Source organism: Acomys russatus, chromosome 11 (assembly GCF_903995435.1).
Source record: "Acomys russatus chromosome 11, mAcoRus1.1, whole genome shotgun sequence".
Classification (NCBI taxonomy): domain Eukaryota; kingdom Metazoa; phylum Chordata; class Mammalia; order Rodentia; family Muridae; genus Acomys; species Acomys russatus.
In genome coordinates, this window is record NC_067147.1 from 3403869 (window position 1) to 3430333 (window position 26465).

At 44.7% G+C, this 26465-nt stretch overlaps 1 protein-coding gene across 1 annotated transcript in view; it reads right to left on the bottom strand.

Moving 5' to 3' along the window:
- Slc9a2 (solute carrier family 9 member A2) overlaps positions 1-26465 on the bottom strand; it is an 81872-nt gene that overhangs the window by 21863 nt on the left and 33544 nt on the right. The window contains exons 2-5 of the mRNA XM_051152726.1: positions 25659-26122; positions 17757-18007; positions 1998-2215; positions 1338-1540 (exon numbers count right to left, since the gene is read on the bottom strand). Coding sequence (XP_051008683.1) covers positions 1338-1540; positions 1998-2215; positions 17757-18007; positions 25659-26122 — 1136 coding nt within the window. The remainder of the gene's footprint in view (positions 1-1337; positions 1541-1997; positions 2216-17756; positions 18008-25658; positions 26123-26465) is intronic.

A 26465-nucleotide genomic window follows, 5' to 3' on the forward strand; every position in this document is an offset into this window, starting at 1 on the left:
AGCTCCTAACACCCGGGCAATCCATGGAAGTCACTTGTGAGGCTCACAGACACCCCCTGGCTCACCCAGCTTGTCCTCAAACTGCCCACCTTCAGTGCTGGTGTCCTTCAAGCACACGCTTCCCCTTCTCCCCTGAAGGCAAGTCCAATCTACTCCTTACACTGGGCACCACTGCCTATGCTCCTGTGGCACTGGGTACAACTGCCTATTCTCCCGCGGCTCTAGCCCAGGGAGTCAGCAAAGTCTCCTCCTTCTCCACACACTTGTCACATCATGAGAGATCCTGCAGGCTTCGTGTCAAAATGTGCCCTGGGGTCCTGCCTCTCTTCCGGCCACTGTCAGGGCTTGTACGCAGCCTTCCTTGGTCTCTGCGTTGTGTCCCCTGCCCTTGGAGAAGAGCAAAGCTCTTCACAGCCCCCACCTAATACAAGCTTCCACCATGTCCTCTGTCACTCTAGCCCACCCTATACTCTGGCCAAGAACATTGTGCTTCCAGGAAATGAGATCTCCCTCAGCACGTGCGCCTGGAATGTTCTTCAGCTTGGCTAATGCCTCCATCTCCTACAGGCTTTTGCTTGAATGTCATATCCCTCACCTTTCCTGTCTGTGAAAACTAATTTATGATTGCTACTTACCCTCTATGTATGTCACGCTCTCCGTTCCTGATTCCCCACCTCATCATAAAGTATCTCGTCCTTTTACTAGTTACTTTACTATTAGGTTTCTCTCCTAACCTCTGACAAGAATGGAAGTTCTGAAAAGACAAGAATATAGGCTTATATTCTGAAAGCAGTGCCTGTCACAAAGCAGAAGACAATGCATGTTTGCTAAATGAATATTCACAAAATACAATCTGAGAGCTGGCATATTGACTAAGCTGCTTGCCGCTTCCTGACAGGATGCTGGACTCACCGTTTCCCTGCTCCGAGGTAAGCTCTTCCTGTAGCCACCTCATTGTCAAATGGCTGCTGGAAGGTCATGGCTCAGCCCGAGCACTTAACAAGTGCATTCACTGGGTCAGCGAGCGAGGCAAATGACCGGGATTAGCTGTGTGGTTCATCAGTTTCCAGTAGTAAATGCTATTCCCTGAGCCTAGTTTCCTTAAATAACTTTTCCTCTGTGGGGGCCAAGTGACCAAATTGGACTCTTGTAATGTCCCACATGATCCAACACACGAACCCTGGTAGGAAATATCTTGTTCCTTGCTTGGGTGATTCCCAAGGCGTCAATACACCTAGGCCGCTTAGCATCCGCACACAGCATTCCTTTGGGTAACCAAGAAGTGCATGACTCCTGATGCAGGGAGAGACTTTTCTAGAAGAAAGAGCTATACTCACCAGGATGAAGACAGTGAAGAATATAACAACAATGGCAGCCGTGATGAACAGCTTCTTTCTGGGGAACACAGTGGCAGGGAGGAGAAACACCAGTGCAAAACAGATGGCACCTCGGAGGCCTCCGTAGGCAATGATGAACTGGTCCTTGAAGGTCAGGGGAATGGTCCGAAACCAGTTAATCACCTGAGTCAGGACAAAGACACCTGTGGACAAAGAGAGACTCAGAGAAAGCCGACTGTGTGAATATGGACAGGGGTGGACCTCAGATTCTGAGTTTTTGTGACCCAGGAGGTCCACCAACCCTGCCCCATATCCTACAAATGATGAGGACTTTTGAGTCCTGGCTATTATTGTGCCGGGATAACATACCTACACCTGTCATAATTAGAGACATAAAGAGAAATTAATTTTTATCTACAGTAAAAGCCTGGAAAAGATATATAACCATGAAGAAAACGGGGAGAGACTTAAAAAAAAATGGGAATTACCAATAGAACAAGATTAGGGAAAAAAGGAGAAATCAGTGGGAAAAGAATAGGAAAGGAAGAAAAGAAGAGCAGGGAGGCGATGAGGAGGGAAACAAGGAGGTAAGAAAAGGAGCCACAGGTCCCGCAGGGTCAGTGTCACCGACTGGTCACTGAACTGGGGACTGTTCGTTACCCAGTGCTCTCCAGATCAGACAGAAGGCCAGGGTGAAGCAGACGAAAGCCCAGTTCCACTCGTGGTTCTTCCCAACGGTGGACACGCCCATGAAGATGAAGATCAAGGTCTCGCTGACGCTGCTCAGCATCTTCATGAAGTACTTGATGGTCGTGTAGGATTTCTGAGACACGTTCTCTTCCACGTACTTATTCATCGTCATGGCACACGCCGTGATCCTGAACGGAAACATGGCTTCTGTTAAAACATAGCCTCCACCCTGGTCACATCAGCAGAGTTAGCCACTGAGTGGGAAACAGTCACCCCACCTTCTGCTTGTTGGGAGCCCTAAACAATCCCTCTAACTTCTTGATTTTGTTAGTGAACAGGATGTGCATGTAAACTTTAAAACACTTGTCTTCTCTGGAGGGCGTCATTAATACCCATGATTTGGAGCACCCTGTTCTATCCAGATTTCTAGTGCTTTTAGCTCACTAGCTCTACATTCAAATTCTCTTAACAACCCATGGTCACCATCACCTTCAACCTTCCTTTGAGCATCCCAAATTTGTAAAGCCCAAAATAATTTGAGACCCCCTAACATCCCATAAATGCAACTCTCCCACCTATAAATACTATATTCCTAGATTAGCTAAAAACCTTGAACTACAAAATAAAGTCCTGGACTCTCTCAGGTTGCACTGGGCTTCTCCCCTGCCAATCTTCCTCCCTGTATCCCTCCCCACATAACTGGGTACCAGCCATTCTCAATTCTTCCTCATGAGCATCTCTTAGGCATTTCCCTATCACAGCGTCTGAGTTCTGGATGTCATTTCAATTAGTCTATTGGGCCCACCTCTATCAAATTCAAAGTAGGCCCCATGAATTTCCAAGTAAAAGAAGTTTGTGTTTCTTTTCTCTAGCATTTGCCTCTCAACTTCGGGGCCACTGAGCCCTTCGCTACCACTCTCATGGTGGCTGTTTTGATGTGACATCTTTGCATATCTTGGAGAAAGAACATATCAGACACATACTGGCAAGGTGGGCACACACACACACACACACACACACCCTGTATGAAGAGCTATGGGCCTCGTTTAGTGCCAAAGGACTTCATTGTCAGAGTGAGCTAAAGGGAAAACAGAAGGATGGGACTCTAGAGAGCGGCCGCAGCTTGCACTGAGTGATAACTGAGCCATAAAGCAATTGCCAGGTGTAGTGTACCTGGTTCAGCCCCGGAGCCACACCATCACTGCATGCACTGCCTGTGCAATGGTCTTCATTAACCCAAGACACTTGTTTGTAAAGAAAACTTCCTCCTATGAATAATGCAAAACTTAGATGCTCTGAGATCTGAGCCAGCAAAAGTAGCCACAAGCTTGTGTCCTCACATAATTGATTGTTCTTATATTGTTTTTATATGAAGAAACCAAAACAAAACAAATACTACACTTTTGCAAGGGCCCTGAATTTTAGACACAGTGTTACCATCCCCAGAACAAGAAAGTGTTTCTTTTAGATTTATAGGTATGAAGAACGTATAATTTATGTGGTTTCCAGAAGAAAGGGTGGCCTTTTCAGTGAGCTAATAAAACTGGGCAGCCACAAGTATGGCAAAGCCTCTGCATAGCTGAGGGCTTAAACAATACAGGTTTGTTTGGCGAGCCTTTCCTAGGAGCCGGGAACTGAGTAAATGCTCTGTATGTGTTGTGTCAGCTGATCCTCATAACATGTTTATGAGGCAAGTTCTATTATCACCCTCACTTTCGTAAACGGGAGAACAAAGGTGGACTCAAGGTTTCACAGCAAGCAAATGGTGTGCCCAAGTGCTCATCCAGGATGTCACTCCTGGGAGTGTTCAATGAGCCCCCATGGTCTTGTGGGAGAGAAGGCTTCCACATCCAGTCAAGCCCTGCCCCCTCCCCAAGAATAAGGCTATCTGTCTGTATTGGTCCCCTATGTCTGCTGTAAGAAACTAGTGCTTCAAGGTCCATTTGATCTTACTTGATAAGTCAAAATCAAAAATAATTTCAACTGGGCTAAAAATCAGGATGTTGATGGTGCTTCCTTCTGGCAGCTTCCAGAGAGAGTCTGTCCTGTGTGTGCTCTAACTTCTCAAGGCCGCTTGCACTCTCTGGTTTGTGGCCCTGTCACTCTGCCTCTAACATCCCCCCTGGTTCTGATAGTGACTAACTCCCTCTCATAAGTGTCCTTGTGATTGCACCAAGCCCGTGTGACTCTTCATTGCAACCTCTACTTCTCAAGAACTTAATTAAATTTCATTTACAATATCCCATTTGACCTATGACAATGTCCTAAGTTATTAGCGAGGCTATAAGTTAGGATGTAGAAGTCTTTGGCTACTCCTGGTTAATACCATCTTAGAAACCCAGATTTACTTGCTTCATGCTTTGGTTTAATACAGCCCGGAGTCACTGGGGATTGAATCTCAAGCTTTAGTACACGCTCGGCAAACACTCACCAAATGAGCATCGTTTGCAGTGTTAGCGTCACTTGTAATTTCCAGACAAAGTCTCACTGAGGTACTTAGGCTGCACTTGAATGTTCTCTAATACCAACCTTGGGCTTGAAGTCCCCCTGCTTCAGCCTCTAGGTTGCTGTATTTACAGGCCTACATCACCAGGCTCAGATAACTTGAATTTTTAAAATCAAATTTTTTAGAAATTAAGATTACCTAGTACAAAGCAATGAGGTAAAAAAAAAAAAAAAAAAAAAGCTACACTAAAGTTATAAATTGTCTGGATTTCAGCCTTTTTGTGGGGGAGACAGGCTTGGCAACAGGAACAAGGGAGCTTGTCCTCAATGAAGGAAATAAAAAATTGGATGTAATTTATAATGGCCATATCACTTCTTAAAATAGTCTGATCCCATGGGCAGGATGCTTCAAGATCAAGAAGATGCTTAGATGTAGAGGCGGATATGGAGACTAATGAAGGTGAATGCCCGTCTGTCTCAGTTACTTACATCCTTAAAGGGAACACCGTCTGCTATCAAGCTAAAGTGCCGTGGTTCTCCAGACTCAGGCCTTCTTCTCTCAGCCTTTCAGAGTCTTCACCCATCATTTGAAAAGCTTGCCTGTGTAAACGGGCTACCCACTCCTCCCCAGTCACCACCACCTTATTCCTTAAGCAATAAGCAAATTGTGAAGGCAAAAATTAATATGTGGTTCATGAAAGGAAGCAACTAACAATCATCCAGATATGACTGAAAGTGTAGCCTTGATGTAGGGATAGCAAGTGGATTCTTTTCTGTTATGTTACGTCACTTGCCTGACCAGGAGAGATGTCCATGCTGGCCAGACCCTGACTGTAATGGAACAGGTTGGCTCCCAGCATCGTATCATGAAGAGGAACACACTGGATGACTACCACAGTCCTGGTACCCAGAAGCACCCTATTGGGGAAGTCCCTGTTCATCCACAGTGCATGGAAGGGGTTGGCGTAGTTTCCTGTTCATCCACAGTGTTAATGCATGGAAGGGGTTGGCGTAGTTTCCAAAAACTGCCATTCTGGCCTACCATGTGAACTTGATGCCCACGGCCACTCAAGCAAAGGCTGGATGGTGTTTTCACACCGTAAACATTTTACTGTTCTGGTGTGAGTGCAGATCAAACCGTGCCACAAACAGCAACCTCACAAGGACATAGAACAGCAAAGGAGCTGGTCTCTTGGGGAGGTCCAAGTGAAACGGCACCATGCAAATAGAGAAAGATAAAACATCCTCAGTCCCTTGCGGCTGGTTACTTACAGACACGGGCAGTTTTTAACCACCCAGGAAATCTGTGTTCCCTTCACTTTATTAGACTCGTCACAGTACACATACAAAGAGGGAAAGACCAGTGCCCAGCTCTCCTTAGCTTCATGGAAGTATCTGACTTGAGTGTGTGTCCCTGGGTTTAGTGTGACAATGTCCGCATCAAAAAAATAACAGCTGAAGCAGATTTCTTCATATTTAGGAGACTCTAGCTGAGTTTCTTAACTCTGCTGTCATTCAGGCATAATGGCCTTCAATATTTCCAGCGTGACGTGACTCTCTGGCTCTTTTCACTGACATCCCCTGTCCCATGCATATATAGCTTTCTCATTCCTTATAGAAACTTTTGTCAACCAAATTTCTCTGAGCATCTACTGCTGAGATATTCTGTGCTGAGGTCTATGAAGATGATGGTAAGTACGGCACAGATTCCACCTCCAGAAGCTCCTAGTCTAAGGAGCTTTTGAATGATCTTAAGGGAGTCTTTGCCACACAGCACTGTGGGTGCCAGCCATGTGAGCAGAAAGGATGCGTTGGCAGCATCCTCTAGACCTGATGGCATTGCACTCAGGACCTGACAGAAGCTGTGGCTGCCTGCACAAGAGATCAAGCCAGTTGGTACTCCAGCATGGAGTCGGGGGAGCTCATCAGAACGTGATGGCTTATAGGGGAGAGAGAGAGTCAGCTTTCCTCAGAGATCTCTTCCCTGGGGGGTTGCTCCACCTACCACCAGTGGGTGGTCCCACACCCATGTGCATGTAGCCCACACTACTTGGACTCTGGGTTACCATTTTTAAAGAAGAGGATGTGAAAGTGGGAGAAGTATGTGGTGTTGGAGCCTTCAAAAGGAATTAGAAGAAGGACGTGAGGGTGGCTATGATCAGAACACACCATGTACACATTCAGCAGGGGATTGGGACAGGTGCTAGGGCTCACTGCTGGACTCCAGGTGAGAGGTGAATGGAAGAATGTGGGAATGGAAGGACCCAGAAGGTTCAGGGACCCCACAAGGAGACCATCAAGGCCGGCAGCTCTGGACCGGCGGGGGGGGGGGGGGGCTGCACGAGCTGATGTGTGAACCAAGGACAATGCATGCAGTAAACCTAGACCCCCTGTTCAGATATATCCAATGGACATCTCATCCTCCACAGTTGTAGGGAGAGCAGGGACTGACTCTGACATGAATTCTGTCAATTTGGTCACTTCCCCTTGGTGGGGAGGCTCAGCGGCACACAGAGGAAGAAGAAGCAGGCTATCCGGATGACACCTGATAGGCTGAGGTCATATGGTAGGAGAGGAGGTCCCCTTCTGTCATACGTCTAGGAGAGGGGAATAGGGTGGGAAAGGGAAAGAGGGCAGGAATGGGAAGATACAAGTGATGAAATAACAACTGGGATGTAATCTGAATAAACTATAATAAATTTTTTTAAAAAGAAATTCTCTGAGGATAAATAATACTAAATCAAAAGAAAGAATGTGTTAAAACTTTGGGAAAGGAAATTGTTAGTTATGCTACAGAGGAGCGTCCAACTGTGCAACTTTTTCACCAGTAAGAGGCCATCAAGAAAGAAAAACAGAAGGAAAATGCAGCCTTCCTTCCAGGCCAACAGTGGTGCATTTTGAAGACCCTCTGAATATAATAAAATATGATGCTTGAGTCCCTTACATAAAATGGCAGTATCTGAAGACAATCTAAGCACACTGCCTTGTACATTACAGCGATATCTGGATGACTTATATTGCCTAATACAATGTAAGCACCATGTAAGTGGCCATCACCCTCATCCATTCAAGATGGAGGCTGTTACCCTTTACAAACATTTCTGATATTCAGATGGTGGAGTTCATAAGGGCAACTCCAGACAGATAGACCAGTGTAACTTAAGAGAAGCAGGTGAGCATGCATGGACGCTTGAAAAACTTGGTTGGCATGCTCAGGAAACTGCTAGAATATTCTGGTAGCCAGAAGAGAATGGATGGACACCATTAAAAGGTCACAGAAGGCAGGGGCCAGAAAGTGACAGTTACACAAGACAATCAGGAGCTTCTACTTGAGTCTGTGGGCAGGATGAGACAATGAGATTTCTATCTTTGAATGTAACTATCTCTGATCTCCATCATCTCTGTTTCTATGTGTGTCTCCTAAGTCCATCAGGAACAAGAAAAATGCCCCTGCTTTGTATGTGTCAGCCATATCATTAATGCACCCTGACTCATTTACTATATGGATAAACTCTTAACAGGAATGGTACTTTGATATGAACAAAATTATATACTAGTGGGAAAAAAAAATGCTGGAGGAGGGTCACATGTGCAGAGGACAGATTTGGAAGGGCACAAGCCAAAGTGATGCAGATAATTTGTATCCTTCGATAGCTTGTCATTTCATTTTCAAAACCTATTCCAGCACCTGGCCTGTGTAACACACCAACACATGGGCATGTTTTGACAGGTGTCAGGTTTCGCTGTGTGAGACCACACAGAGGTCAGTCATCTGCTTTGTCATTATCTTGCCTCGCTTTAACATAAATGTGTGGCGATTATCACCAATTTAGAGATGGAAAGTAAAATCACTGTAATTAGTGGGGTCTGCACTTACCAGCAATTGAGGTTTTCTTTATCCTGGTATTACTTAAAATATAGCATAGGCAAGACTCACACTAGCTGATATTACCTCAATAAGGGCTCCAAGGGCAAGGCAGGTTTTCTACTTAAACAGTCACTGTGAATAGAAAATTCTTGCAGTGATCACCTTCTTCTGTAGGAGGCCATGATTCCATCATAGCATCCCATGAAGCTAGCCTTCCATAGACTACGTTTTTCTTCTATCAATGTGTTGCTTTGAAGGAGCATAGGCTTGTATCAGTCTCTGCTAAGCTTGGCTCTGTACGTGAGTTGCTACCAAGCTCAGGTGCTTGGTCTAGACGGCCATGGTCATTAAAAGCAATGAGACTATGCATCAGTGTTGAAAGCAGTGGTGGAAGCAGATTTCTGTGTGTAAAGATAATGTGTATGTGCATGTATATTTGCATATATATGTACATGTACATATGTTGCATATGTACATATACATGTATATATGCTATGAAGATAGCATGTGTATCATTTCTGTACAGATGTGCACAGACATGCTTTGTGCATAAACATATTTCTGTGTGTTTTTATAGAGGACACTCCTATTATTTATAGGTTTTAGGAATAAATACCTTTAAAAATAGAGTGGTCAAATTTTCTGATTTCAATTTTGACCTAAATATTAGGAGATTCTTCCTAGAATCGGAGCTGCTTTGGAGTGTTCTGCCTATTAGGCCATTGCACAGTTCATTTGCTCCCTCTACAAATCCGCATGCAGTACTAATACGTGCAAATATAACTACAGGAATAACACAAAATACATACTTTTTATGAAAACTCTGCCAACATGAAGGCATGCTCAGAGTCAAGCCTTGGAGTGATGAAGGCCTGTTCAGTAGCTTTCCCTGTATTGAGGAAGTGCAGGTCGTATGGTGCCTCTGGGCACAGCATATGTCCTCAGAAAAAGAATTCACTCATGTGAAGTAATTCATCATTCCAGAGCCTGGCTTTGCTATAGAGTGAGCTGTCTCTTCCAGGAAACCCAATGACCAAGAGAAAGTGAGTTTGACACATTATAAAATGCAAGTAAGATTGTTTTCAGAGGAAGACTCAAGCATAAAACTGGAATGCTCTTCTTTAAAATGTGAACAAATGAAACAAATACTCTCAGCTACTGTAGATGGTGGGTTACTCCTTTCCATAGACTCCCCACTTCATTTTTTATTCTACCTTTTATAATAAGTGCTTTTAATGCAACTAATGCTTACATATCACTTACTGACATCTGATGTGGATGTGATGTTTTTGCAGTGGGATCACACAAAGGACCATAAGTCATTGTCCAAATCGTAATGAAGTGCATGGACTCACAGGACCAGGAAGGTGAGTGACTCTAGGTAAAGGGTGTGGGAAAGATTTAAAAGAGCCCACAAGATTTTCTCCGGTCTTAGCATGGAAATCAAAGTGGAGCCCTTCACGTGGGCTTGGAGAAAAGTGATCACACGTGGCACTGGGTGTGGAACCGGCCACACAGCACCCTAGCACCACTGTTATGCAGTAAGTATTTTCAAGGTTGCTCGTGTGTCATTGGAATGTGAGCTCAAGTGCCTGCTTTCTGCAGTCGGTCGTGGCCTGGGGCCTGTGTGTTAGACCAGTGTGTCTGCAAACTATGTAATTAGTGGGAATCCTTGATACAAACGCCTGTCTTCATCCTAGAGAACCAGGATGTCTGCACGCGATGCTCCTTCTAAGTAGTTTCTAAATGCACCAACGTTTTAAGAAAGCAAGTGGGACACAGTCAGAGGGCTCAGGACAGGGAAACAGATGGGACAGGAGATGAATTATTTAACCTTTTATTGGAAGATGGACCCAAAAGCTAACACGGGATTTGAGGGCTACTGTGTTTTAGTTGCAGTTTCCAGCTACCCTTTCCTTCCCCAGTCTTCAACTAAGCACTTCCTGCTGCTGCCAACTGCACATCCTCCTGAGAGGCCTTTCTTAGCCCTGAGAGCAGCTAGCCAACTCAGAGCTGTGACCTTTGGCTTTTACCCCATAGTACAGTTATACTGTCACTTACATGCAAAGCAGTGGTGTAAAGGAGATGTGAGAGCATTGGCTGCTTCGCTCACTATACAGACTAACACAGTGCATCTGTTCTGTGGGTAAATCATGGAACAGGTCTCAGATACCTGCACGTAGAGGTGAGAGGCAGCTCCCCTCTCCTCAGAGTTCAGTTCCCTGGAGACCCCACAGCATCTCACCCTGAGGGCCTTTGTTAGGCATCTCAATCCTCTCAAAAATGTTCTTCTTTTTAGCAATAAGATCTCACCAAATAGCATCATCCTTTCTATCCTAATTTTTAAAAGGTGATTTGTTTTCCTTCAAAACATGTAGTCAGTATAGATTAGGCCACTGTCTTAGCCCAAGCCAGTTGTAAAACCATTACCTTCTTTTGGGTTGGTCTGTAGACGATTTGATTCAATCACTTCTCCAAACCACTGGGCCAGCCATTGTCTTTCCTTTGCGATGTTTCCCTAACAGGACCTGGCTGGTTGGATCTGATCTCCCTCACTCTCCAAGCAACTGAGCTACAGATAGATAAAACCCAACTTCCATGTAAACCTTACTTTACCTCACATGGATGGTTTGGTGAACGAGGGGTCTTTGGTGTCATGTCCCCAATGATCCATACTTGTCCTTGTCCGGAATTAACTTATTCACATAACCCAGCAGCCCTCACTTCTTACGGTTCATTTCTACTCTTATTCACACAGCTATCCTATTGGAACTGGGCACCTGGCTACAAGGCACCAGATGACTCAAGTTACCTCAAATAGCTAGGGATCAAATGTGAGGGCACGCCGGAAGGCAGGCTCGGCCCGGCCCCTAGGCCAGATCTCTTGGGAACACTGAAAACTCAGAGCTTTGGTTCAGGCAGAGCAAGAGTGGCACGGAAAGAAAAGAGGTCTAAAGGAATACTTTCGCACGAAGAGAAGCTTCACTTGGCTGCTCACCATGAAACACCATCTAACCTCAGAATCACCCAGGCATGCCCTCCCTGTGCAGAGGACTGAGGAGAAGAAACTTAATGTCTTTTAAATCAAGGTGAGGTAATCGCCTTCAGGTGCCCAACAGGTCCCTGGAAGAGCAGACCTTGACTCTCTATGTTGATGGGTGTCTATCAATAGAAACATGAGATTAACAATGCAAAAGGATGAGAGGTTTATTTGGGCCCACGGAGTCAGGCCATGGCCACCTGCGCCTCTTGCTTTGGGCCTGTGGGAAAGTGTATCAGCATGTCTCAGAGAAGCTGCTTTATGGCACCGCCCTCAGGAACATGCCCCAGGCAATTTCCTTCCACTAGGCCTCCCCTACCAAAGGCCTTACCACCTCTCCTAGGCTGGCAACAAAGCCTTCAGCTATGGGTTTTAGGGAGTCATTTACCTTGTTCTCAGTTGTCTAGGGTCATACAACTAAACCATAAGACCCTTTGCATTCTTTGGTGACTTAAGTTGATTCTTGGAGTCAAGTGACCAATACTGAGATAAATTTCTAGGAAATTCTAGTTAGAGTGGCTGTCTCTTCATTATCAAGGCTTTTTTAAATTAAGTTTTGGGAAGAAAAGATAAATATTTCTCTGCAATAAATCAATGCAATTGACTTATGATTTGCTCTTTTGTTTTGCAGTATGGACAAAACATTAGTAGAAAGTAATGTAAATTTCTTTAATTGAGTATTCTTGAGACATAAGTCAGCTGTGACATCGCACATCTTTCCTTTAAAGGGATGTAAAGGACAGTAAAGAAACCATCCAAAACTGGTGGCAGCAGCACCATGTACTTACACAGCTGTTTCTGTTCTTCAAGACATGTTGAAGACAAGCTGAAATGTTTGGACCTTTTAACTGAGCAGCAGGCAGACATCACTATGTTTCCTTCTCTACAGAGACCCCACTCGCACCCTATATCTGCCCTTGTGTCACCATTGATGGAGCCCAGCAGTGTAGCCAGGTTGTGGCAGGAGAGTGGTGTTCTGCCATTCTAGACAAACGTCGCCATGGGAATGCAATGTGCTAACTTCCTTAAGTCAGCCAAGCACAGTTTTTTATTGTTTATTTGATTTATCCCACTGATGCACTCTGGAAAACTAACTTGTATTGGGATATTAAAGTCATCGTCTCACCAGTGCGATCTGCCCGCAGAAGCAGAAGTTACAGTCAACAGTGGGCCCCACTAATAAAGTCAGTTGGGATGAGAAGAATGTCCTTTCTTTGCTTTTGGCTTTTGAGACAGGATCTCAACTCTGTAGCCCAGGCTGGCCTCTAACTCATAGTGGTCCTTCTGCCTTAACTTCCAAGTCCTGGGATAAGAGACATATACTCCAGGGGCTGGAGAGATGGCTCAGAGGTTAAGAGCACTGTCTGTTCTTTCAAAGGTCCTGAGTTCAATTCCCAGCAACCACATGGAGGTTCATAACCATCTATAATAATGCAATCTGGGCCCTCTCCTGGTATGAGTACTGTATAAATAATAAATAAATCTTTAAAAAAAAAGAGAGAGATGTACTCTGTATCCATAAACAGCTGAAAATAATGTCTTTGACAATTTTTTTGGCATGTAAGAATATGAGGCAACACAATGTATTTTTTAATATCAAAAGTTACATGACTTTACAAGCTTAGTTTACAAAAGTAGCTGCTAGTGAATCAACAGGGTCTGGTTGGTTCTGTTTCTCCTTACAGGACTCATGGGCTTCCCGCCAAAAAGAGCTCCAGTCCTGATGGGGCTCTGAAGATATCTAACCCCTACCCAGAGGCTTCAGACTGAAGCAGAGACCATGGAGAGATGCTGAATACTGGCTGGCTCCCCATGGCTTGCTCATGAGAGAGGCTTCAACTGAGTTTCCGTATTCCAAGATATCACTCCACTTTGCACACAGACATACACACTGGTGATGCTGGTTTTCATAGCCCCACTGTTATGATTTTAACATCCAATTAATATAAATGTCACTAATGAAGTATTCTAAAATTGTTTGTTTGTTTTTTCCTACTGATACTAAACATTTGACATTTGTTTTCCTCCTAGTGCACTACTTAATTCTGGCTATCTGCATTTCAGGTGCTCAAAAGCCACATGAGGGTAGTGGCCACGACACTAGACAGACTAGAAGGAAAAACTAACACCATGAAAACGCTGGCATTTAGCAGCTGACTCTAAGTAAACAACTGAAAACACAGAAATAAATGCAAATGAATTCTCAATTTGCTTACATAACTCTGAACTCTCTCATTTTAAATTCTCTCTTTCACTCTGGGCGTGGCACATGCCTTTAATCCCAGCACTCAAGAGGCAGAGGCAGGTAGATCCTTGTGAGTTTGAGACCATCCTGGTCTACAAAGTGAGTCTAGGACAGCCAAGGCTACACAGAGAAACCTGTCTCAAAAACCAATAAAATAAAATAAAATTAAGTTTAAAAAAATCTTTCTTTAAAAATTTCTTAGCTTTTTGTTTGTTTCTTTGGTTTTTTTTTTTCTTTTCCCTCAAAGTTCCCAGAAAATTGCAATACTTATTTTTACTTTCCTGATGAGGACCACTGGCTGAACCAGCACGTAGACTTCAGTTCTGAAGTGAACATTCTAGAGACACCTGCGTTCTAGAAATTTCTTTGTCTTTCTTTTTTCATGTTTTGTCATGCGCCCCCATTTGTCTTAACATGGCCTGGGCTGGCTCAGCCTCTGCAGTGCCATAGGGCAGCTCCAACAACTCACCGAGACAGCCTGCAGCCAAGTCCGGGCCTCAGTGTACACATCATTAGAGGATGCTAGAAGAATTGCCACCTCCCACACTCTCTGCAATAAAGCAGGTGCACTAATTGGGACAGTACATAGAAAATTGTTCGAAACGATCCTTCAGAGGGGAAACACCGTGGAGTTATTAACCCGTTAAAAACAAAGAAACCACAGAATGTCAAATCTCCTCTCTGGAGCCTGTCCATGGTAGGGTGGGGGATGGGGAGCCATCCTTTCCCTGTGGGCTGCAACTGTCTTCAGCATAACGTGTTTATCAGACCCCAGGGCTTTGTGTGAGTTACAAGCTGAGGACCAGAGCCTGGTATGCAAAGTGAGATCCCAAGTGTCCATGGAAGCTCATTTTTTAGATGAATTTGGATTTAGGAGAGTGTCATTGCATCAGAGCCCTTGAGAAAAGAAGTAGAATCGCCCATCACTAGTAAGCATCAGTGAGTGTGCTTGAACATAAAGTTCAAAATGCAGGCATGAAGCCAAGCACTTTTCATTCCTAAAAGACCGGTTAGGTGCCTCTCTGCCCACTTCAGTGATGCTTTGATAACAAAAAGTGTCCAGAACTGTTGATAGGCATCAGTATGAAAACCTCCCTGCAACTTTGGGGCTAGTGCCATGGAAAATGAACTCTGTACCACTTGGACAAAGATACATCACACACACACACACACACACACACACCACACCACCACCACCACCACCACCACCACCACCACCACCACCACCACCACACATCTAAATCCCACCTGAAAATATAGGTCAGAATATAGGCAAAATTTCTCCTTTCATATTCAACAAAGTGCCAAAGCATTAGGCAAGACCACAAGGGAAATCCGAATCTGACTCTAAGAATGCTCAGTGGAAGTCAGAAGACAGGATACCATATTATTTAATATAGTTGTCACGAGTGGCCTATCACACTACAGTCTCATGACAGCAAACAGCAGACGCCAGTTTCCTGAAGGCCCGGAGGACACCTGCTTCTGGTATTCCATTAACATCAGTTCACAAACTCTGCTGTCCACCTTGAAAGTCTAACTTTCTTTTCATTCTAAAGCCAAGTCTTCTGTTCTACAGAGAAAGCTTCTTTCCAACCAGACTCTTGTGTTAAGGACTTGCTCATTCCAAGACAAGCTTTTTAAGAGTTCAGCTAAGGTCAAGCTCCTGGACCAAAAGACAGAGCCTACAAGGGCAATATGGAGAAGAAGATTAAGGAGAGAGGCAGGCAGGATGGAAGGCAGAAGAGGACTGAGTCTCATATGTGTGAAGAAGAAGAAGGAGGAGGAGGAGGAGGAGGAAGGAAGAAGAAGAAGGAAGAAGAAGAAAGAAGAAGAAGGAAAAAGAAGGAAGAAGAAGAAGAAGAAGGAAGAAGAAGAAGAAGAAGAAGAAGAGGAGGAGGAGGAGGAGGAGGAGGAGGAGGAGGAGGAGGAGGAAGAAGAAGAGGAGGAGGAGGACGAGAAAAAAGTCCTTAGGGAGGAGTGTAGAATATGAGGGCAGCTGGCTACTGTCCTGCCTACTTGCATTCCAGGGGTGACACCCTCTCCTCAGCAAACCAAGTCAGCACGTCCAGCACCCTCAGCATCTTTACTTCCATTAACAGTAAGATTTGTTTTGTTTTTAATGTTAAGAGTCTAAGTAACAGGAAGTGTGAGAATAGTTTCAAGGCTCAGTGCAATTTAAGTGCAGAAGCATTCATTAGTCCCATGAGTGTGGATGCAAATTTCTCATGACATGGGCATGCTCTACGCCTGATCAATGTCCCAAGGAAACAGAACTATACCGTGGAAGTTCATACAATGAGCATCAAGGAGAGGGTGCTTGCAAACGTACCCTACGGAAGCACCGTACCCACTCAGGATCCGAGCCGCAAGCTCACCGTGCCACAGTAGAACATAGAGCTTTGATGTAAATAGGCCCTCTCGTCTGCTATCAGAGAGTAATGGCTGTGTGGGGTGATTTTAATCTCTGAGAATTGCTTACTTAGTAGTTCTTTTATTACTTTTGATACAATGTAGATGTGTTGGTTTGAGTGAGATGCCCTTCATGTGTTGGGGCATTTTGATACTTGGTCTCCAGTTGGTGGTGATTTGAGGATGATTAGGCCCAATATTCTCCAGGCATCCCTGACATTGCTGCCACACCCACTTCCTCCTTCATTCAGCTTCTGGACCACTCCATGCCTTCAGGGAGCTCTATCTCCACTCTTGAATACTGCACAACATGACTAATTTTTGATGGCTGCTATGGGTTTTCTAGACATGATGTATTTACACATCCCAGAGAGATTCTGAAACCCAAGGTTCCTATAAACCTGTTTCTAGAGCAACCCTGCTGAGAAACTAGACACCAGGCCCAGCCCCCGCTTGGTTACAGACCTTGTCACTAGCTGATCACACGTTTTCAATGATGCTTCTTACAGAACACTGGTGACATTGGAAGTCACACCGTGATATGAATAGCAACGAGGAATGTCTCATTACTGGGTCAAACTGGATTAATACGTTGCTTTATTTAGGTTCTCTTTGAAAGGGAAACCACCCAGCCTTTAACTCGCGCCTTTTATGAGAGCGTGTTCCACTTCCCTTTGCCTCTTTGCACCACAGATTCCATCTGCTTCTGAAATGAAAGTGCTGCCAAGGGACACGAACCCAGAAGCTCTTTAATCAAAGAACCACCTACCTCAGGTCAGGAGAGAAAACTGCAGAAAGAGTGAGGCCTACATTACAGAGCAGACTCTAAATAGATTCCCCCACACTCTAACACACACACTGTAACTTACAGGGGCAACTGAATGTCAAAGCAAAACCAAGGTAGGCGTTCCACCATTCCCTCATTGCTAAGGCATTCTTCACTGGCCCTGGGTAGAATACAGCCATCATATTATGGGCTTGTTTGGGGAGAAAGTCTCCATTGACTACCTTCCCTCAGCATAACAGCCTGAAGACCAGGTGGTCTAAGCACTATCCATCTGCAGTTTGCATGTACAAGGTTTTAAAAACCTTCCTCTGAGTGAGCAAGTAAGTTAGTTAGTGAAACAGTAATTATTGCTTATTTATTATTTAAATATAAATATATGTTATATAATATAGTATATTATAGTATAATATACATATTAGTTTTTATAAATGATTATTTGCTTATTTCAAAATAATTTTAACTCGGCATCCAAAAATTCAAGTTCTATATTTAAAATAGTCTATCTGAAGCCAACCGTGAGTGAGACTATTCAAGCAGGCACACGTGAGCAGCTCTAGAACTCCACATTCACTCTACGTGGTGTAACCTTATTGGAAGATTTTCCGGCCTCCCATATAAAGCATATGAATCAGGCTCACAAAATGCTGGTATCTGACCCAGAGCAGCAATCAGGTTCATTGTCTTTCACAGGAAACTCAGGTGTTAATTTCAACACCTTTTCGTGTCAGCTCCAGATCGCATAAGCATGAGTTTGGGAAATAGATTCTTTCATTTCAGTACAACAAAAGGTTATAAAGAAATCAAATTCTAGTTGTTCTCGGGATAAGGAAAAAAATCTAGTCTTTTACAAAACGCAGTCAACTTTACTATCTTGGAATGCGCAGGTTCAATGAAACGCACGCAAACACAGGGCTGTCAGCAGGGACACTTACGCCATGATGCCGGAGAGGTGGAACATCTCAGCTGAGATGTAAGACAGGTAGCTGTACAGGAAGACAAAGAGCGGCTCGATGACTCGGATGTTGTGTGTGAATCGAGTGGTGAACGCTGCTACAAATCCCAGGAGGATGCCGATCAGCACCCCACCAATGCCCACGACGAAGAAGTTAGCGATGCCCGCAAACACATCGACGGTCTGGATGGTTTTCATCTGGCAGAAGGACTTGAACAAGTTGTACAGGACCTGAGGAGGGGACGAGAAAGCACACTGTAGATCCCTCCACGGCTGGAGACACATCGGTGTTTAGAGGGCTTGCCACACAACCATAGGAGCAATGTTTGAATTCCCAGCACCTTTGCAAATTCTGAGTCGGCATGGAGGCCTGCTTGTTATCTCAGGGGAGAGACAGGGGATCTCAGAAGTCAGATGGCATTATCGAATTCTGGGTCCAGCTTCAAGATCCTGGCTCAGTGAATAAAGTGTAATGTGATGGAGGAAGACTCTCAATGTTAACCTTTGGCCTCCACAGGCACACACACCGTATACATATGTACATCTACACATGCATACACATAAGAAAGAAAGAATAGAAATATTCCTCCGAAATGTTCCTCCTACCTCTCCCTATGATCACCCCGGGCACAGACAAAATCTTCTAAGGAGATGTGTTCTATGCCAGAAGAAATTTGTTGTGTAGTTATTTGCACAAAAGTAATATTGTGGCTTTAAGTAAACAAAATCTTTGGCAAAAAGGTGTCTTGGTGTCTTGTCTGATAAATTATTTTGAGAAATAAAGAAGAGGCTATTACAAAGCTATCACCCAAATTATTCCTAGAATGTTATTTTTTTTTTTCAGCAACTACTTGGAAGGGTATTTTGAAGTACTTGCCCACCCCACCCTGCTCATATTGTCATTGTTCAGAATCCAAGTGTCATTGAGAAACGTATCAGCCTGCTGTGAAAATACACTCACCTTATAAGGTCCTATCATAGAGTCATAACAGGGAGGGGGCGCACCCTCGGTGCAGGCACCCCGCTGAAGGGGTCCTCCTCCCGGGAGAGTAACCATCACTCCTCCTCCCATCTGCTTGTTCTACTCATGTATGCAGCATGCCCGCTGAAATGTAGAGTCCCAAGGATGTTCTTAAAGTAAAGAGATCATATATGTATGTGCATGCGTGTGTGCATGTGTGATGTGTATGCGTTGTAGCTTTCACACATACTTTATACCTCTAAAGTAATGGGACCACTCCTGTTTCCTTGCTTGTTTGCTTTAGTAGTCTTGGTTTAATTAAGATTTCAAGAGTCAAAAAAAAAAAAAAAAAAAAAAGACTTCAAGAGTCAGCTTCAACTCAGAAAAGTTTCCTGTAGTATCTTCACTGTGGGATTTACCATTCAGAACTTTTGAGAGCCAACTTACAAGGGCATTGGGGACACGGGCTGGGATGCACCTTCGTTTGGCTTCTGACAAAGTCAAAGGTAATCAAAACCGTCAAAGGTCAAAATGACATAAAATGTCAGCTGGAGGCGAGCTTAGAACACAGGTTTCCTGGCCTGGATAAGGTGTCCAAGGTTCAGCACGGGCTCCCGAGTCAGCTGCCCCCTGATAAGCAGACCTGGCCTAGCCCATGTGCACCCCCGCCCCCCCTCAGTCATCTACAATGTCTACCACCTTGTAGGCTTGTCATAAACCTCTGTCCTCCTCTTGGTTAAAAGCTCCCTGGGGTCAACCAGCACTTTGTTATGACATCTGTCTTTTGCACTGCCTAGTGGACGCACCAACTCCTGCTTCCAGTCACGAGTTTGTTGCAGAATCTGGGTACAGAGGCAGCTCTGAGCCACCACTGTCGCCTGGTAGGATTGAAAAGGTGCTACATGACCAGCGTCTCAGAGGAAGTGGCTTTCCAGAGTGTTCGGAGGTGAGCCAGTTCAGCTTTTGCATACACAGCCTCCCTCCAGTTCTACTTAAGACTCTGCCAGCTCTACCCTGCCTGCCTCAGCCTGCACCAGAGCCCACGTCTTCCTTGTCTGCTCTGCCTGCCTCCAGCTGGCACCAGAGGATTCTACATCTCCCTTTGTCTATCTCCCCATTTGGACTTTGCATTTTCTTTTTTCTTTTTTAATATTTATTTATTTATTATGTATACAGTGCTCTGCCTGCATGTACACTTGCACGCCAGAAGAGGGCACTAGATCACATTATAGATGGTTGTGAGCCACCGTGTGGTTGCTGGGAATTGAATTCATGACCTTTGGAAGAGTAGACAGTGCTCTTAACTGCTGAGCCATCTCTCCAGCCCCCGGACTTTGCATTTTCTATTCCCAAGATTCAAAGTCTTTGCTTCCCTGACTTTGGGCAGGCCCTCCAGCCCTCCTTCCCTGATTGACTGCTTTCCACCACACCCTGGGCAGGGTCAGAATTTTCCCACTATTCTACCAAATACACCATAGATCCCCATTCATGCCTATGCTTTTCTTTACTGCCAGTTCTTTTCCTTTAAGAAGACAAGTTCCAAGCCCTGGAACTGTCTTCCAAGGAAGCATTCCTGAAGCTGCCAGTCTTCCCAAGGGCTTTTCTGAATTCCCACAGCCTTTGGGAACTGTCCTTACGTCTGACCTGCAATTCATGGGTGGACCCCAAACCACGGGGCACTTTGCTATTTTGTACTGGTTGCCTATCTATTGAGTATCATGTTTCCCCCAGTAAGGTATAAATGTCTTCCCAGCGGGAACAAGTCTGGACGAAAGTCCAGTTTGACCAGTTTACTGCCAAGATACCAACGCCATGTTGGAGGGAACAGAGAGGCAGAAGCATTATCTATGAGCACAAAGCCTTTATGAGCGCCAACTTGCTTTATGTAACTAGTTGTAACCACATAGATAGTTCATTTCAGCTAAATGCTTTAATTTTATCCGAGGTAATCTATGCAGGAAAGAGATGTAGATTTCTAATTTACGTGTGGGTACATATGAATATTGTATACATGTAAATAATGGTGTGTTTGGGAGACAGAAGTATCTTAGCTGTTGGCTAAAAGTTGACATGTATCTTTAAAAAATCAAAATTCTGCCAGGAGTAGTGGTGCACACCTGTAATCCTAGCACTTGGTGGGTGTGGGGGGAGGGGTTGTAGAGGGATCTCTGTAAGTTCAAGGACAGCCTGGTCTACAAGCAAGTCCAAGACGGCCAAAGCTACACAGAGAAACTCTGTCTCAAAAAAAAAAAAAAAAAAAAAAAAAAAAAAAGAAAGAAAGAAAGAAAGAAAAGGAATGAAAGAAAGAAAAACTCAGTGATACTTCTGTAATAAATTACTAATAGGCCGATGTGATAGCTGACTGCACTCCAGCCTGTCATATGATAAGATCTATTTGTTATGATTACTTACATATATTTATGTGTGCTAATTATGAATTAAATAATTTGAATTTAGATTTAAAATGTGCACTTATTCAGTGAGGATGTATAATGCAAATTATGCAAATACAGTTGTTTATTCCAGAAAAATAGCATGCAGCTCACTTTATTATGACATATAAATCATGACTTTCAGATAATTCTGTGATTTGCAAAGTCTAGGTTGAGCATTCAGTGTTCACTGTTTACCTTCCATGTGTGAAATTTTATCCCACAGCCCACAGTAGCTTACCACCATGATACATCGCTAACTTCTGTCTTCAAAGTCAGCTGTCCTTCACCGGAAGTAGCTAGCTCCAGGTAGTTAACTAGGAAACACTCAAGGGAGCTCTTTGTCTGTTCTTAGAAAATCAGATACAGCGCTCCATGGCTGCACTAGGTTCTAGGCATGATGCTATACACTTCCATGTGAAAGTAAGTCAACCTGTCGCAGACCATCATAGTCACGGGAACAGTAGGATGTCTCTGATATCTAGGAACTTGGAAAGTCTTTGGATTTGAAAATATTTTCATAAAAATCATAAAAGGTTAACATGAAAATACTAGTAAAAAATCAGTTTTAACTTTTCAATTGTGTGCCCTTCCTCCACTTGGTTCTAATTTACCTTAGCCTTTGACAATTGGTCTGTAGCTTTTAGATTATTGCTTATGCTTTGAAATAGTTTTCTGCTAGGATTTCTTCCTTTTATTCTTTCTAGATGAGTTTTTCATAATACAAGAAGGGGTTAGTTGATGGAGCCTGGCTCTGATTTAACGATGTCTCTTGATCTTGGACTTCTGGTGATGCTCTGCATTTGGCTATAAGCATCATGACCCACAGTTTCACACCGTTTCATATTCCATGAGCTTCTGAAACTTTCCCTAGTGACACTGGGACTGGGTCAAAGGCTCTTCGGTAAATTGCCCGCACCCCTGTCCTTCGAAGGACTCTGGGTAGAAGACAAACAACTCTATTGTTTTTGCACCATTCCTCCAGTTGTTCCTACCATTCATCCAGTGGGATAGCTACTCAATTCTGTGAGGGAACTATCAGGGAGTTTGTTCTTTGCCACCTTTAAGTGGGCAAGCCTGGAGTCTATTCTGATATCCTGTGAGTGTATGTTTGGAGGTTGTAAGCTGAGGCATGGTATTCCACAGAAAGCCAAGTTGTCCTGATTTACAATTCTGGCCACAGACAAGATCTTCCACAATTACACACAGCCATGTGCTTTCTCTGTCCCTCTCTTGCCACCCCTGGGCCAGCCAGCCGTCTCCATCCACATGACAGCTTGTGGCTATGCCCCCTTAAGAGCTGCGGCTGTGCCTGTGGGTCCCCCACCCATTTGCACACTTTGAGTAATGAGTTAGCCAGATCCCTTCCTGACATCTGATTCTGGAAAAACCCAGAGTAGACCACTGGGCTAACTGGATGAGGTGTTCTCTGGGTGGCAGGAAGGTCATATAAATGCTTGGCATTCTGAAACCAATATGACTTTCTGGGATCCAGAAAGGTGTTTTTATTTCCTTGTAAGGTTTCTTTTACTTTAAATAGATTCCACATTCACAGGTCCACAATCTCCTCTAGGAAGGGTAAAATTTACATGTAAATACAAGACCCAGTGGAAAACCTGAAGCCTGAGGAAATTAGAATGAGTTATAAAATGTCTTTACTGTGATGGCAGTTTCCTAGTTAAATATTAATATTGAAAGTTAAGGACAAATCACTGTTAATAAACAATAGAATGTATGAATTGAGTTTGATTATCTGAGTAAGTCAACTTGTTCTCAATCTTAGAAGCTATTCTAAAATTATGTGACTTGTTAACTACTGAATTATTTTCTCCATAATAATGTCCACCTAGAGTTAACGAACATACTTCCAGTAAATATACATGTATAAATATGTCTGCATATATATATATGTATATATGTATGTACCTAACAGAGAACCATGTGTGTTTCCATGCCACTATCAAATGAGTCAAGAAGGACATTTGAAGAGTCAGAGCTAACATGGACAGTACTGAAAGCTGAGTGAACTGAGCACACTTTAATCTGCTCACCTCAGTTTCTTCTACAAAGTGGTGATACCTCCTTCACAGGATGTCTGAGGAGCTGAGCATGAGAGAACTGTTCTGGGAGTTAATGGCTGCATCCATGTCACCCTTACTAGTGCAAAGTAGCTGAATTTACCAATTCAGGAAGGGAGAGCTCTCTGGAGGTCCCTCTACTGTGGGAAGATCTTCCTCACCACCGCACTCATCGCCTCAGGTCAGAAGGCAAGGTAGAAGTAAATTATGCTAAAGGGAACAGCTTTTGACTCTGTGTGTGGCAATTAAGAGAGAACTAAGATAATTAGTGCTTTATATTTTAAAAAATTAGCCTATGGGAACAGGATGAGGGCCACGGGTGTGCTGGTTTAGTAGAAGCAGAAAGTGAGCATGTGACAAAGATTTCTCTACAACTATCAACAACAAACAAACCGTTCTGAGAGAGAATGTTTCCTAGTAAAGATCACTTCACAAGTATTTTGTGTGTGTGTGTGTGTATGTGTGGTGTATGTGGTGTGTGTGTTGTATGTGTGGTGTGTGTGTGTGGTGTTTGTGTGTGGTGTGTGTGTGTGTTGTGTGTATGTGTGGTGTATGTGGTATATGTTTGGTGTGTGTGGTGTATGTGGTGTGTGTGTGTGGTGTATGTGTGGTGTGTGTGGTGTATGTGTGTGGTATAGGTGTGTGTGGTGTGTGTGTGTGGTATAGGTGTGTGTGGTGTGTGTGTGTGGTATAGGTGTGTGTGGTGTGTGTGGTGTATGCATGGAGTGTGTGTGGTGTATATGTGTGTGTGTGTGTGTGTGTGTGTGTGTGTGGTGTGTGTGTATGTTTGTGGTGTGTGTGTGAGAGAGAGAGAGAGAGATCACTTCTCATGAGGATCTAGATCTTAAGTTATTAACAAAGACGATTAACTTTTTTAAAATCACAGTGGCAAGCCATCAGAGATACAGTGGCCACAATCATGTTTACGTTCCTCAAGCTTATGTTTGTGCTCTATATTTTATGAAGGTGCCAACTGCACCTTTGTGAGGCTCAGGGTAGAATGAAGGCAAAGATCTGATTATGTCCTAATAAGTAAATATAGGTAGTTAGTTAAAATGTTTATGAAGAGTGTCAAGATCACAACGTAAGATCATTAATCCAAGTGAGGGCTCTGATACTGTGAAGTCTGCACTCGGGTTCCCCATCCCTCCCCAGACAGCCAGCTGCTAAAGTCCTTAGGCTCCCCTCAGTGGCAAGTGCCCTTATATGCTGTTGCTGGCCTGGTGGCCGGCAGACTGCGCAAGCTGGGGTCTTGGCCCTCAAAAAGACCAAGGCAGGGAAGGGCGGAAGGTGAAATTGATAACCTATGGCCAAAGACGTAATCAATCATGCCTGTGTGAAAAGAACCCAAAGAGACAGGTTCTGAGGGCATCTGGATGGCTGGGCGCGTGGGGCTTTGGTGTTGGAGGGCAGATGGCTGGGCGTGTGGGGCTTTGGTGTGTTGGAGGGCAGATGGCTGGGTGTATGGGGCTTTGGTGTGTTGGAGGGCAGATGGCTGGGCGTGTGGGGCTTTGGTGTTGGAGGGCAGATGGCTGGGCGTGTGGGGCTTTGGTGTGTTGGAGGGCAGATGGCTGGGTGTATGGGGCTTTGGTGTGTTGGAGGGCAGATGGCTGGGCGTGTGGGGCTTTGGTGTGTTGGAGGGCAGACGGCTGGGCGTGTGGGGCTTTGGTGCGTTGGAGGGCAGATGGCTGGGCGTGTGGGGCTTTGGTGTTGGAGGGCAGATGGCTGGGCGTATGGGGCTTTGGTGTGTTGGAGGGCAGATGGCTGGGCGTGTGGGGCTTTGGTGTGTTGGAGGGCAGATGGCTGGGCGTGTGGGGCTTTGGTGTGTTGGAGGGCAGATGGCTGGGTGTGTGGGGCTTTGGTGTGTTGGAGGGCAGATGGCTGGGCGTGTGGGGCTTTGGTGTGTTGGAGGGCAGACGGCTGGGTGTATGGGGCTTTGGTGCATTGGAGGGCAGATGGAAGCTTCATACCCTTTCCCAGTCTTGCCTGGCACACCCCTCGTCTGCATCGTTTACAGTGTTGATATATTACACAAATGTATATGAGCTTTGTGAGCTGCTCCAGCAGCCCATTGGTCAAAATTACAAGTCAAGTGCCCTGGGGTTTGCAATCACCCCATTTGAAAGTGAGTAAGAGGCGGTCTGTGGGGACTGGGCCCTCGGCCTGTGTGCCTGACGTTATGTGTAGGAGAGTATCAGAAATGATTTGATTGAGTGGAAAGTCATCTGATGTCCGCTATAGAATCTTCTGCTCCATTGCTTGTGGGGGAACCACTTCCTTACACTTGGCATTGCAGCGTGTCGTTAACACACAGCAGGAGAAACTGAATTCTACAACCTTGGAGAGCCTGCTAAAATGTAAGCGGTGGGAGGTTCCCACACGCTCAGTGACGCTCCGGCCACTTTACTCACCACTGTGACGGCATCGTTGAGCAGAGACTCGCCAAAGACCAGGATATAGAGCTGTTCGTTGACATGAATGTTCTCGAAGACAGCCAGCACAGCCACGGGGTCCACGGCTGAGATCAAGCTGCCAAAAAGCAGGTTCTGAAGCAATGTGATGTCGCTGAGGCCAAACGCCTCGATCTGGCAGATGCCGAACAAGGACACGCCGATGCCAATGGAATTCCACAGCGTGCCTACCACAGCGTACCAGAAAATGGTGCCGAAATTCTCAAAGAAAGGACGAGTGGGCATGAAATAGCCAGCATCTAGAACAATGGGTGGCAGGAGATACAGGAAAAACACGTCTGTCTTCATCGCCGGGGGAGACTTCTCATCAACGCCGAATATAATCCCGCCCAGCAGAAGTCCAACCATTATGAGAAGGCAACTCTCGGGCACAATCGTGGGCAACTTGTGGTAGAGGTGGAAGCCTGTTGAGGAGAAGCACGGAAACTGGGTTGTGCGGGAGTCGAAGAGAAGGGGTTTTAGTTCCCACAGAAACAATGGGTGTGACTTCAAAATCTCCAAGATCACTCTACCTGGGTTCCATATTGCAGAACCAGCCACTTGAAACAAGTTATATCACTTATGTACATATGTGCAAGAAATACTGTTGAGGCACAAGCTGGATTTTAAGCCAGAAATCAGGTGCTATAGATACCGATTGCTTACAAGGCACCATGCTGGGGTCCTGTACCCTCATTAAGTTTTTCTTAAATAGTGCAACTATGCAGATGGAATAAAACAATGTGATGTGTGTGTGTGTGTGTGTGT